General features: G+C 43.6%; 1 protein-coding gene across 1 annotated transcript in view; it reads left to right on the top strand.

Annotated features, from left to right (window-relative positions):
- Positions 1–3,207: 3,207 nt before the first annotated feature.
- Positions 3,208–14,153, top strand: part of Bcl2l13 (BCL2 like 13) — a 47,303-nt gene continuing 36,357 nt past the window's right edge. Inside the window, exons 1-2 of the mRNA XM_057769828.1 lie at positions 3,208–3,343; positions 10,889–11,050. Coding sequence (XP_057625811.1) covers positions 10,939–11,050 — 112 coding nt within the window. The 5' untranslated portion in view covers positions 3,208–3,343; positions 10,889–10,938. The remainder of the gene's footprint in view (positions 3,344–10,888; positions 11,051–14,153) is intronic.

The following is a 14,153-nucleotide window of genomic DNA, read 5'->3' as shown; positions in this document are numbered from 1 at the left end:
CAGCCCCCACAGATCATTCTTGAGACAGCACAGAACAGCTGTATACTCTTATAATCCTAACACTTGGGGGAAGTAGAGGCAGTGATTTGGAGAGTCCCATGCCAGCCTGGCTTAAATAATAAGACGGCCCCAAAAGTGTTTTGTTTTGTTTACATTTAAGAGCATACTAAACCTGAAAGTATTAACAATTCATAGTTTCCTAAATGCAGGATCCTTTGACATTATCTTCGGTCTTGTAGAGAAACTATTTAAAATAAATTTTCAAATGAAGTTTAAGAAACAAGTCTATTCATGTGTAACCTTATTTGCTTGTGCCTTTGAAAACTGCTGGCCCAAATTCCTGTCAGGTTAGTCATAAACGATAGATCTGCATGATCATTGTTCCTACCTATTTCCATTCCCAAGCTGGTGAACTAGAAGCAAGTTAGCAAAACAGACAAGCAACACAAGACAGTGTTGTAAGGAAGGCCGCTTATTGGCTCCCAGCTGCTCAGCCCCAAAATAATCACACAGAAACTGTATTAATTAAATCACTGCTTGGCCCATTAGCTCTAGCATCTTATTGGCTAACTCTTAGATATTAATTTAACCCATTTCTATTATTCTGTGTATTGCCACATGGCTGTGGCTTACCGGCTAAAGTCCTGGCGTCTGTCTCAGGCAGGCAGAACTACATGGCTTCTCTTCACTCCGCCTTCCTTCTCCTAGCGTTCAGTTTAGTTTTCCCCACTTATCTCTGTTCTACCCTATCAGCAGGCCAAGGCAGTTACTTTATTAACCAACTGTATTTACAGAATACAGAGGGGAATTCCACAGCAAGACAAGGTCTCAGGCAGTCTGGGCTGGCCTAGAACTCAGTATGTAAATGCAGATGATCTTGAACTTTTGACCCTCCTGCCCCCTTCTAAGCGCTGTTCTTTCAAAGGACCGACATGGCACCTTGCAAACACTGACAAATCCACTTTCATGTGATCTAACACCCTCTTCTGTCCTCTTCTGCCACTAGACACCCACATGTTGCAGATATACATGTAAGCAAAACACCCATATAAAGTTAAAAAAATAAACACACTCAAAAGGGTTGGGATCATAGTTTGTAGAGCATGTGCCCTGAGTTCCATCCCCAGCAACACACAGGCATGCTAGCTCATAACTGTGATTCCAGCACTCAGGAGACAGAAGCAGGATGAGATTCAAAGTCTTTCTAGGCTACAGAATAAGTTTGAGGTCAGCAAAGGGCACAGTCCCAAAAAACAAACACCGAAAGCATACAATTAAATAGAATTCAATATATTTGTAATTGTGCTCCCATGATCACTGTGAATTTTAAACATTTCATCAACCCTCAAACATAGCCACTGGTGGTCACTTCCTATCAGTTTTGCTTTGAAACACTTGTGTGTTTGTGTGTTGTAAGGAGCGGCGGGCTGCTTCCCGCCACCCAGGTAGCTTTACCCGAAATAATTACAAGGAAACTGTATTCTTTTAGACACTGCCTGGCCCATTAGTTCCAGCCTTTTATTGGCTAATTCTCACATCTTGATTAACCCATAATCTGTGTAGCACCATGTGGCTTACCAGGAAGAATTCTAGCCTACATCCGTCTGGGGTTGGAGAATCATGGCAACTGCCTGCTTCTGCTTTTCTCCCAGCATTCTGTTCTGTCTACTCTGCCTACCTAATTTTCTGTCCTATCAGGGCCAAGGCAGTTTCTTTATTAACCAATGAAAGTAACACATAGACCCTCCTCCATCATGTGTGTGTGTGTATGGTGTGTGTGTGTGTGCTGGAGGGTGGTGGTGGTTGGTTGGGCAGTGTAGTCAGAGAAATCAGTTTGCTAGCATTGGCTCTCTTCTTCCACCATGTGGTTTCCAGAGATCAACTCAGTGCATTAGGTACCCAGCAAGTGCTTTTACTGGCTGAGTCATCTTGTTGGCCCCCAGTCAGTTTTGTAATTAATCTTTTCTGTTTTCTTTCTTCCTTACTTTCCTTCCTTCTTTTCTTGAAAGGGTTTCTCTGTGTAGTCTTGGGTGTCTTGGAACTTACTTTGTAGACCAGGCTGGACTTGAACTCATAGAGATCTGCCTGCTTCTGCCTCCACAATGTTGTGATATTACAGGCATGTACCTCCACTGCCAGGCTTATTTTTTATTATTAAAGATAAGATTACACGATGTAGCTTTGACTGCTTGGAAATAGCATTGGAGACCAGGTCAGCCTCTAATTTATGGCAATCCTCCTGCCTCAACCTTCTTAGTGTTGGGATTACAGGCCTGTACAAGCAGTTGGGCACATTTATCACTTCTGATCTGATTGGTTACAACTGCCTTCTAACTCCTAATCTTCCATGCTGTCCTTGTTACTTCATTTCAAGAACATAGCCCGAAATAGGAGGTAGCGAAAGCAGGGTGTTCATCTTTTACCCTAGATATCTTGATCTTCTTACATTGAGACACAATCGCCAGCTACAAAGTTCATACTGTGAAAACTAGATAATCAGGTTACACATACCATATCGTCTTTTAAGTAAATCTATTTTTTTGTGTGTGTGGGGGATGGGGTGGGGAGGCATTCACAGCTTATCTCGGACCACAGGTTGGACATGTTTTCACCGAGTCAAGAAAACACGCGTTAACCAGCACAAAGTACAGTTCAGTTCCAGGCAGCTTGCCAGGCATTGTGAGTAAAAAATGGATCGCTAATAGAAGATTCCCTTTATCACCATGATGTCTGGGCTTTGAGTTGTCTCCGCCTAGACCCGTCTGTCAGTCCACCCCGTCTTTAAGTTGCTTGCCCATCTTTCAGGACAACCTCCTGGCAGGTGGCTGCGACCCCGAATCCGGCAGCCCTTGCATCTGCTGTATTGGAATGCACAGGTCTGCAGACCTGAGCGTCTGCGATGCCATTAGCCTCTAGTCTCACACAGGGGTGAGCTGGCTGGCCATGTCGACCTCATCTTCGCGCTACTCAGCACCGGAAATGATTTAGTGAGGACACTTCTGAAGTTCAGGAATCCAGGCTTTGAGTGGCTCCTGAAAAGAGAGGCAAAGGACAGCTCCGTAAACAGGTCAGTCACGCCTGCGCGAACTAACCAACAGGCGTCAGTAACACGGCTTCCGCTCCAGCTGCCCAAGCCTCGGGCTTCCGGCTCGGCCCCGCCCCCAGCCCCGCCCCCACGCCGGCCGTGACGGAAGCACGCCGGGGTGACCTCACCGTTCATCATGGCGGCGGCGGTAGATTAGGGCCGCGGGTCGAAGCAGCCACTGCCGCTCCGGGACCCTGTGGGAAGCACCTGCTGCAGCCGCCGCCTCCTTCATCCCTTCCGGGACACAACCGGGGCCAGGTGAGGGGAGTGGGATTCCGGGGAGGTCCTGCCGGGTGCGAAGCGGGTTTTCATCCGCTGAGGAAGGGGTCTAGAGCCCACTGAGCCCACCGCCCGGTGCTGCCCGCGATACCGGGCGAGAGGGAGCGAGGAACCGAGCTGCTCTGCCGAAGCTTCTCGGGACTTCTCGGGACTGTTCGGGGCTGATCGGACCTGTCCGACGTGCCCCCGCGATGGGCTGCTTTTGAACGGGCAGCGTGGCTGCCTGCGGCGCCAGGGGCTCACCCTTGCTCTAATTCTGTTCTTCACACTGATCTTTGCTTGGAGAACCGACCGGGGTCTGTTTTGGGAGACTGGACTGGGAAACCTCAATTCATTCTTGGAGGAGGGACGTGTGTGCCGTTCACTTAGAACGATTATAGATTAGATTTGCTAGAGCTTTCTTGTCCCAGTGATAGAAGTCTTGTTTCTCAGGGTTAGCACTGCAGTTTTGACACCCGTTCCCACACCACCGCCGCCCCTCAAGACAAAACAAAACCAATGGGCCTTCTTCCCCTATGGAGGCGATAGATACCATTCACACTAACTTGTCTTTTCCTTTTCAAGAATCTTCCCCACATTCCTACGGGATCCCACATTTCTTGCTTTCATATTACAATACTGTGAAAGAGGAAGCCTAGACTTTCTAAGCCGGGGCTTTTACTTTAAGGGGTAGAAATTGGACGGATCTGCCCAGAAATTCATATGCTTTTTGCTGATAGCGTTGTTAATCAATTCACCGTTCCATGCACAAGTGTTTATCGGAAAGATCTGTTTTGCTCTCCGCGTTTAAAGGTTTTGAGCTATGCTGACAGGCTCCTCTTCTTTCTGATGTTGAAAAAGTTTTGTAAAGTTACTAATATTCCCCCGGAGGCTTGGCATAAACCAGAATGTTGATGCTCTCTGCCCTAACTTGTGTGACCTTACATGAATTGCCACACCCTTGAGATGCCTTTCCTCCCTCCCCACCTTTTTTTTTTTTTATTATTTTACAGACTATAAAGTTAAGCAAGTGTGTGGGTAGTGAACCACTTATATTTCATATACACAATTGGATTAACGTATCCTGCATGTTTATATCAATGAATTGAAAATGCTTAAATCATTGTTCTGTATCTAATAAGCAGATAAGGACTTACAAGTCCCATTTCTCTGAATGATCAGGTACTATTCTAGCTATTCTAAATATTTTTTTCAGATGGCTCATAGACCCTAAATAACATTAAATAACCTTAAAATAACATTTTGTTTTGGTTGGCTGGCCTTGAACTCAAAATTCTACTCCTACTTCCCTTGAATAGAGATCCAGGAGTAACCCTTTAGAAAATTCAGTTAATTATAATTATATTCAGTTAAATTTATTATTACTGTGGGTGTAGGTGTTTGTTTGGGTACACATGTGTGTGGGGCAGTGGACAACTTTGTTTTTTGGGTGTGTGTGTGGGAAGGATTTCTATATAGTCCTGGCTGTCCTGAAGCTTCCTATATAGACCAGGATGACCTCACTTTCCAAGGCCTGTGCCACCATCCACAGCCAGTGGGCAGCTTTGGGAGTCCATTTTCTCTTTCCATGTTTACGTGGGTTCTGGAGATTAAACTCAAATTGCTTTTACTACTGAACCACTTGGTCAGTCAGCCCTTGTTTTTTTATTTATTTTGAGACGGTTTCAACCTGTGGTCCAGGCTAGCCTTGAACTTTTAGTAGTCCTCCTAAGTCATCTTCTCTAGTGCTGGAATTCCAGGGAACTGCCACATCTATCTTAACACGGCCTGTATCTTGTGCCCTGGAGAGTGAATTCAGCCAAATAATGTGTAAGGCAAAATCCAACCATCTTTTAAAAAGCATTATTATTTGACAAATTTGTGCAGGTATGTAGTATATTTTTGTCATTTCCACTGCCACCGCCATTAACCTCTTTTACTGCTATCACCAAACACCTTCCTCTAGGTATAAAATTGTAAACATTTAGTATTTTCATTACTTTTTCTTCAGTTTTCAGACTTGAATTTGTGTCATATCTTATTTCAAATAAATGAAATTATCACCCAAGATTTTTTTCTTTAAGGATTTTTTGTTATGTACATAGTGTTCTGCCTGCATGTATGCCTGCAGGTCAGAAGATCCTATTACAGATGGTTGTGAGCCACCATGTGGTTGCTGGGAATTGAACTCAGGACCTCTGGAAGAGCAACTAGTGCTCTTAACCTCTGAGCCATCTCTCCAGCCCCATCACTAATATTTTTTTATATTCGATGTATTCATTTTATTCTATGTGAGTGTTTTTGCCTGTAAGTGTGTCTGTGCACTCTGTACATGCATGGGCTTGCAGAGGTCACAATAGGGAACATCTTTTGGAACTGGAGTTGGGGATGACTGTGAACCGCCATGTTGTTGCTAGGAACCAAACAAGGTACTCTGGAAGAGCAGCAGACGCTCTTAACCCCTGAGCCATCTCTCCAGCCCCAACACAAAGAAATTTTTTAGACAGGGTATTCCTATATAGCCCTTGTCTGGTCTTGAACTGTGATCCTCCTGTCTCAGCCTCCCAAGTGGCTGGAATTACACACCTGTACCACTCAAATCTAGATCTAGAGTAGTATTTTCAGGAGTTGGGTTTTTATGTTAGAAATCAAATCCACTGTCCTTTGCATGCTGAGCTTTCACCAAGATACACTCCAGCCCCCTTTGTTGTTGATTGCTTCGTGCATTGTGAACTGGGCATAGAACACAGGTCTCAGGCTTTTATGTGCTCTATGACTGAGCTACACTCATAACCCGAGAGTAACTGATATTTTTATTGTTGTTTTTATGAGACAGTATGTAGCTCAGGCTAGTCTGGAACTCACCGTGTAGCTCAGTCTGGCCTCAGGGTGGTAGCAATATTGTTCCAGTCTTCTGAGTGCTAGGATTGCGGTTGTGTTCTGCTACGACCGGCTGAGAGCAGCTCATTGGCAGCTTCACCGAGATATAACTAATTTACTGTACTATTCACAGTTGTGTAATAATGACTTTTAGCACATTCACAGTTGTGTAACCCTTATTGGAGTTTTCATCACTTCTAAAAGAAACCCCATACCACTTGGCCATGGTTCTTTTGTTACTTTTTGAGAGAAATCTCTATGTGGTTTGAACCTTCAATACCTTTGCCACAGTTTTTTTTTTTTGTTTGTTTGTTTGTTTGAGACAGGGTTTCTCTGTAGCTTTGGAGCCTATCCTGGAACTATCTCTTGTAGACCAGGCTGGCCTCGAACTCACAGAGATCCACCTGCCTCAGCCTCTCGAGTGCTGGTATTAAAGGCGTGCGCCACCACCGCCCGGCTCTTTTGCCACAGTTTTATGGCAGGGATTATAGGTGTATGCTACCATGCTTGGTAGCCATTTTTATTCACTTCTTTCACTTCTTTACTGCTGATTTTCTCTTCTGTTTAAAACAGCCTCTTATTTGGCTGGCCTTAGCAGTCCTCTTGCCTCAGCCTCCCAAGTACTGAGACTGTAAGTCTGAGCCACTACTTTATTCCTTTTTAAAGCTAAATGATATTCCAGTGTGTACAATGTGGCAATGTGTGGACGTATAACATGTTAGGGAACTTTTCTTGCCTTTTTTTTTTTTTTTAAAAAAAAACTTCCCTTTCATTTTCATGCCTTCCTTTCCTACCCCTTTTAAGACAGGGCCTTACTATGTAGCCCTGGCTGCTTGTAACTCACAGAAACATCCTGCTTTTGCCTTTGGGGTGCTGGGTATAAAAGGTGTGCACTACCACACCATTTGTTACTGTGTTTCTTTGCAGGGAGGGGATTGGAGATGGAACCTTGATATGTGGACTATAGTGACCTCAAACTTGAGATTTTCCTGGTTCCTTCTCCCCTGATGTGCTGCTAATATAGGTGTGTCTTCCAACCCTAGCCAATATTTTTTTATTTTTCAGACAGTGTCTTTTTTTTTGTTTTGTTTTGATTTGAGTTTTCAAGACAGGATTTCTTCGTGTAGCCCTGGCTGTCCTGGTATTCATTGTGTAGACCAGGCTGTCCTAGAGCTCAAGAGACTTGCTTCTTTCTCCTCTGAGTAGTGGGATTAAAAGTGTGTGCTAGATAATGTCTTAAATGTATATCCGGTGATCCTCATACTTCATCTTCCCCAAGTAGCTAGACATATAGACTCATACTTATTTTGAAGATTATTTTTAATTATGTGTATCTGTATGAATGTGTGTATACACCAGAGGAGGCAGAGGTGTTGAATTTCCTGGGGTTGCAATGTGAGCTGCCAGTCATGGGTGCTGGGAATTGAATTTGTATCCTCTGCAAAGTAGTACATGCTCTTGAACATTAAGCCACCCCCTTATTTTTTAAATAAATTGAAAGTTATTTCCTGCTGGTGGCTGTGGTGGCTCATGCCTTTAATTACAGCTCTAGGGAGGCAGAATCTCTGTGAGTTTGAGGCCAGCCTGGTCTACAAAGCAAGTACTAAGACAGCCAGACCTCCACAGAGAAAACCTGTCTAGGAAAAAAAAAAAAAAGAAAAAAGGAAAAATAATTGTTTCTTTTTTGGCTGTTAGGTATAAAGTGACCTTTTATACTTGTACACTCGTGTACAAATTTTGGGTAGACATGTTTACATTTCTAGCATGTACCTAGAAGTGGAAATAATCTGTATCTGAATTTTGTTTTGCTGTTATATGAGAAGCTTAAAATACTTACTGTGAAAGTCAGAATCTGTGTAAGGGGGAGGGTTTCATGTTAGGAATTCCCCTGTGAGTGCATTATCTGTGAATGCCAACTGCTGAGTGAAGGTATTTTGGGGTGGCTGTTAACACAGGATTGAGCCAGAGTGCTCCATTACGCACGTCTTAACTGGAAAGGGACAATCAACACTAGAATAATAGTGGTGTCTGCTGAATTTTTAAATTGACACCTCACTTGTAGCAGTGTGGCTGAGTGGGATAGTTTTTGCTATTTTGGAAATTTAATTTTGTAGCTGGGCAGTGGTGGCTGCTAGTAGACCTGATCCCAGTGCTTGCCCAGGCAGGGAATGCCAAGCCACGGGCATGGTCTCAGCTACTTCTCTCCCGACCCCGAGTGGACACACATACACCAGGGCCCACAAATGCCATTGAAATGCTTCATAGCCAGAGTTCATGCTCGCAGCACAGCCTAGGAAGCTGTGTGTTAAAACCCCCGCGGTGTTGATTTTTTTTTTTCCCTGCTATGGTTGAATCAGGAAAATCTCTGTCAAAGGAGCTGTGGCATGCCACCAGCAAACAGCAAGAAGCTGTGTTAAACTCTGTTTTTTTTTTTTTTTTTTTTTTTTGCCTAGAATTCCTTTTCAAGACCTTTCAGGTTTTACTTGGATTTAGCTGGCCACGTGGCACCAATCTGTTGCAAGGAGAGGGCTGCTTGTTCGTCGGAGCAGCCCAGAAGCGAAATAATCACACACAGACTGTATTAATTAAAATACTGCTAGGCCCTTTAGCTCTAACTTCTTAGTGGCTAACTCTTACATCTTAGCTTAACCCATTTCTATTAAGCTGTGCACCGCCACGTGGCAGTGGCTCACTGGCTAAGTTTCGGCAGCGGATCCATGGCGTCTCCTGACTCTGCCTTCTTCCTCCCAGAATTCAGTTCTGTCTTCCCTGCCTACCTAAATTCTGCCCTATCAACAGGCTAAGGCAATTTCTTTATTCATTTATAGTAATCACAGCACACAGAGGGGACTCCCACATCAGTAGGGATTGGGTTTAACTCTGAACATGGCATAGGCAAGTGAGAATTTCTAGCCAAAGAACAGTATGGGAGTCAGTAAATAGGGAATTACTGAGAATAAGATTAAACATAAGAAATCCTGACTAGCCGGGCGATGGTGGCGCACGCCTTTAATCCCAGCACTCAGGAGGCAGAGACAGGTGGATCTCTGTGAGTTCGAGGCCAGCCTGGTCTACAAGAGCTAGTTCCAGGACAGGAACCAAAAGCTACGGAGAAACCCTGTCTCGAAAAATAAAAAAAAAAAAAGAAATCCTGACTAAACTGATCTAATAACATGCTCAGTAAAATTAAGCCAGGAGATCAGACATCAAGGATGATGGGATATTAAAGATTATTCTGGCCAGGCTGGTGGTGCCTGACTTTAATCCTATCACTAAGGAGGTGTCTCTGAGTTCAAGGCCAGCTTGATCTGCATAGTGAGTTCCAAGCCAGCCAGAGTATAGAAAGAGACTCTGTCTTAGCCCCTTCCTCTAAAACCCCACCTCCAAATCTCCAAATTGATTATTCTGGATAAACGCAGAAGGTTATTTTGCTAAAATTAGATTTTGTTTTTACAGATTTTATATGTGTGAATGCTTGCCTGCTATATGTACGTGTACTATGTGTTGGATCTCCTGGAACTAGAGTTATAGTTATGATGTCAGTGCTGCCATGTGGGTACTGGGAACTGAATCCAAGTCCTCTGCAAGAACAATAAATGCTCTTAACCACTGAGCCTTCTCTCCAGCCCCTAATATTAGATTTTAAAGGGAAATGCACAGATGGACCTGGAAGGTGGTCTAGAAGTCTGCCCAAAGTTGACCAAATAATATTTGTCAGTGTTATTCTATGTGGTAGAGAAAAGTGCATTTGTAGGCACTGCCTTTGTTGTTGTTGTTGTTGTTGGTTTTTCGAGACTGTTCTTCCTAGAACTCACTCTGTAGACCAGGCTGGCCTCCAATTCATAGAAATCGCCTTCCTATGCCTCCTGAGTGCGGTATTAAAGGCCTTGACTATGAGATTTATTATTAAAAGAAATGAGAAGACATATACAGGCGTGGGGTTCAGAATTGTGTTTGCTACACGTGTGGAAATATTTAGGAAGGGCCAGTGAGATGGCCCAGTGGATAAATGTGCTTGAATTTGGTTTCCGGAACCATGGAAGGTGGAAGTGGAGAACTGACTCCGCGAAGCTATCTTCTGGCATCCACATGTACACTACTGTTGGGGAGACCACTTGTTGGTTCCCGGCTGCTCATCTTAATTTAACCCATCTCCATTAATCTGTGCATCACCACAAGGCCGTGGCCTACCAGCAAAGTTTCGGCATGTCTGTCTCTGGCAGCAGCTCCATGGCTTCTCCTGACTCTGCCTTCTTCCTCCCAGCATTCAGTTTAGTTTTCCCTTCCTAGCTAAGTTTTGCCCTGCTATGGGTCCAAAGCAGTTTCTTTATTGATTAATGGTAATCACAGCATACAGAGGGGAATCCCACATCACACCATGGCAGGTGTGGCCACCTATAAGACAGTATGAAGCAAGTAAAGACAAAAAAAAAAAAAAACAACAAAAACAAAAAAAACCAAAAAAAACGAGAAAAGGAAAATTTACCTTTTATTTGAATAGTTAAGTTACTGTTTGTATAGAAATTAAATAGTTAACTTAAAAAAGATTATTGGAAAAAAACAGTTGAGACATTTACTTTGGGAGTTAAGTGAGTAATTGGGATCAATGGGGAAGTTGATTGATTTGTAATCACCTTTAAACTGAAAGAAACTTTTTGTTTTTAGATTTCCGACATCCTTAAATAGGCCTCTTTGGAGCTCCTTCAGCGAGTTCAATGGCGTCCTCTACTACTGTGCCTGTAGGATTTCACTATGAAACGAAGTATGTTGTTCTCAGCTACTTGGGACTTCTCTCTCAGGAGAAACAAGAAGGCCCCTCACCCCAAGGTATTGTCTTTAGTTTATGGTGGTCATATTGGCTCATGATAAGGACTTGATTTATAGAAGTATTTGCATCTAAGTAATGTACACGTGTAAGATGAAGCAGTGTTAATTTAGAGATTGATCACCCCATCGCACCCACTCCTGTCCCATCCCTAGTTGCGACTTCTCTCAATGGTGCTCATTTTATATTATTTTGATTTTGGTTGGTTTCATTTAAAACTTATTTGTTTACTTCACACGTGTGCATCTGTGTGGGTGTGTACTTTCCACGATGTGTGCGCGGTGGTCAGAGGACAACCTTTGGGAGTCCTTTCTGTTCACTCTAGGGGTCCTGGAAATCCAGCTCAGGTCATAAGACTTTTTGGCAAATGTCTTAGGATTTCTGTTGCTGTGAGGAGACACCATGACCACAGAAACTCTTATAAAAGAAAACATTTAATTGGGGCTGTCTTACGGTTTCAGAGTTTAGTCCTGATTGTGTGTGTGTGCAACATGGCAGTATGCAGGCAGACATGGTGCTGGAGAAAAACTGAGAGGTTTTTTTGTTTTTTTCTTTCAGACAGGGTTTTTCTGTGTAGACTTGGCTGTCCTGGAACTCACTCTGTAGACCAGGCTGGCCTCAAACTCACAAAGATCCAACTGCTGGGATTACATTGTGATCCGTAGGCTGTAGAAGGAACTCTTTGGTTTTTGTTTGTTTGTTTTGTTTTTGAGACAAGGTCTCTCTATGTAGACCAGGCTGGCCTCCATCTCACAGAGATCCACCTGCTTCTGTCTCTTGAATCCTGGGGTTAAAGGCCTAGGTCAGCACTTCCAGCTCTGTCTTGGTACTTTAAGACTTCTTCAGTCCTACTGGAGGGATGTGGTTGCGACTAGAGTGCTGGGACACTGGGGTCGACAGGTTCCACTGCTGAATGCTGCATGGGTGGTCAGGAATGCTCAGAATCAAGCTATTCCCAGTTGATTAGCTTTCTTACCTCTGCGTTTGTCTTTCCATTGGTAAGATCGTGTGCATTTGTTGCCACTTACGGCTGTGTTCTCATTTTCATTTGTATCAAAATAGTGCTTGATTTTTCTTCAGATTTTTCTCTTTGACTTTTGTGTCACTGGTATACTAACTAATCTCCAGGTATTCAGGGATTTTATTTTCATTAGTCTTTTAATTACTGATTCTTAGTTTAATTTCTCTTGTGGTCTGATTAAATGCAGCATGATTTAATTAACATCCTAAGTCACTCTTCTTGCTTGGCTTCTGACTGAACCACTTTGAAGCTCACTTTCTTTGTCTTGTTTTCCTTCCTTCCTTCCTTCCTTCCTTCCTTCCTTCCTTCCTTCCTTCCTTTTTTTTGAGACAGGGTTTCTCTACTTTTTTAAAAATACTGCTGGTATTGAATGTCCCATTTTAAATATTCTGATTTTTCTTATCACTGATTCCGTGTAAACTGGGAGTATTTTGATGAGTTTTTATAGTCTGGTGATGTTTATGGCTCTTCCACTATTTCAGGATAGTAAACACTATACTTCGCCTTCTTCTGATAACAGAATAATCTACACCACCATGCCTTAAACCAGAATATTCAGACTCCTCTCCTCCCTCTTTTCCTGTCCGACACACAGGTGTCACAGGTGAGGTAAAGGAGAGCTGTGCTCTGTTAGCTGGATGCTGTGCAGCTACAGCAGCATCCCTGCAGTTCGTGATGGGGAGCAGTGCGGAGCCAGCAGACACAGCAAGTCTGGATTGCAGCTGGCACCTTGCTGGCCCCGAAACAGCCCTGGCCTGCACATGTATGAGTGTGGCTGTGAGCCAGTTCAATTTTATTCTGGGCCCTGAATTTCCTGTTCATTTGTTTGTTCTTTCCTTTCTTTTTGGTAGTACTGAGACTGAACCCATAATGATAGGGACAAACCAATATTAAAATGGCAGCTGTGCCTCCTTTTTACCTGTCTGTTAGAAACAGAAGTCAGGAGTTTTGGCCAGGACTTCATCATTGTTTAAAGTTCTTCTTTTACCTTCTTTTCCTATATTTGTTCGTTCTCTCTCTCTCTCTCTCTCTCTCTCTCTCTCTCTCTCTCTCTCTCTCTCTCTCTCTCTCTCTCTCTCTCTCTCTCGACAGAAAGTCCTGGAACTAGCTCTGTAGACCTGGCTGGCCTTTAACTCAAAATATCCACTTGTCTCTGTGTCCCGAGTGCTAGGGTGTATGTAATCTTTTGACTGGGTGGTGTGGCACATGTCTATAATCCCAGGACTCAGGAGGCAGAGGCAGGTGGATATTTGTGAGTTCGAGGCCAGTCTCGTTTACAGAGTGAGTTCCAGGACTGACTCTATAGCTACTGAGAAACCCCGTCCTGAAAAACCAGGAAAAAAAAAAGTCTTTTGCATGCATATATATTTGAGGGGGTGAGAAAAAAGAAAATAAGGTAGTACTGGCCAGGACACACGATAATGGTATGAGATGCAGGAACTAAGAAAAGCTGTTTTTAGTAGATAGTCCAGTCTAACTGCCTGTAGCATGCAAAATACATTGATGGTAACCTGTAAGCCAAATGAACCCTTTCCTCCCCAACTTGCTTTTGGTCATGGCCTTTTGTTATAGCAGTAGAAACCCTAAGACAAGATCTAGTCTCTGTCCTCCTTGGCACCTGCAACATATGGAATATATTCACACACACATAAAAATAAATAAAAAACCCCTAAAACTAAATCTAAACATGAAGTCTAGTGTGTTGATAGACACCATTAATCTCAACACTCAAGAATATGAGGCCTGGGGCTGGAGAGATGCTCAGTGGTTAAGAGCACTGGCTGCTTTTACAGGGGACTCAGGTTCCATTCCCGGCACCCACATGGCAGCTTACACTGTATCTGTTACCTTCTCTGGCCTCCTTGGGTACCGGCATACATGTGGTATAAATAAGTTCAAAAACAAGTTGAGGCCTGAAGATGAGAAGTTAAGACTAGGCTTGGCCAGGGGATGTATTGAGACTGAAGAAACGAAGTGGGACCAGAAAGATGGCCGAGTGGTAAAGAGCCTGTACTGCTCTTCCAGAGGACCTGAGTTCCTCTACTCTGCCTTAGGGAGCTCCTCTGGCCTCCATGTGTACTGTG

The sequence above is a fragment of the Chionomys nivalis genome, chromosome 1 (genome assembly GCF_950005125.1).
Source record: "Chionomys nivalis chromosome 1, mChiNiv1.1, whole genome shotgun sequence".
Classification (NCBI taxonomy): Eukaryota; Metazoa; Chordata; class Mammalia; order Rodentia; family Cricetidae; genus Chionomys; species Chionomys nivalis.
The sequence above is the reverse complement of the archived record's forward strand: the minus strand, read 5'-3'. Positions and strand labels throughout refer to the sequence as shown.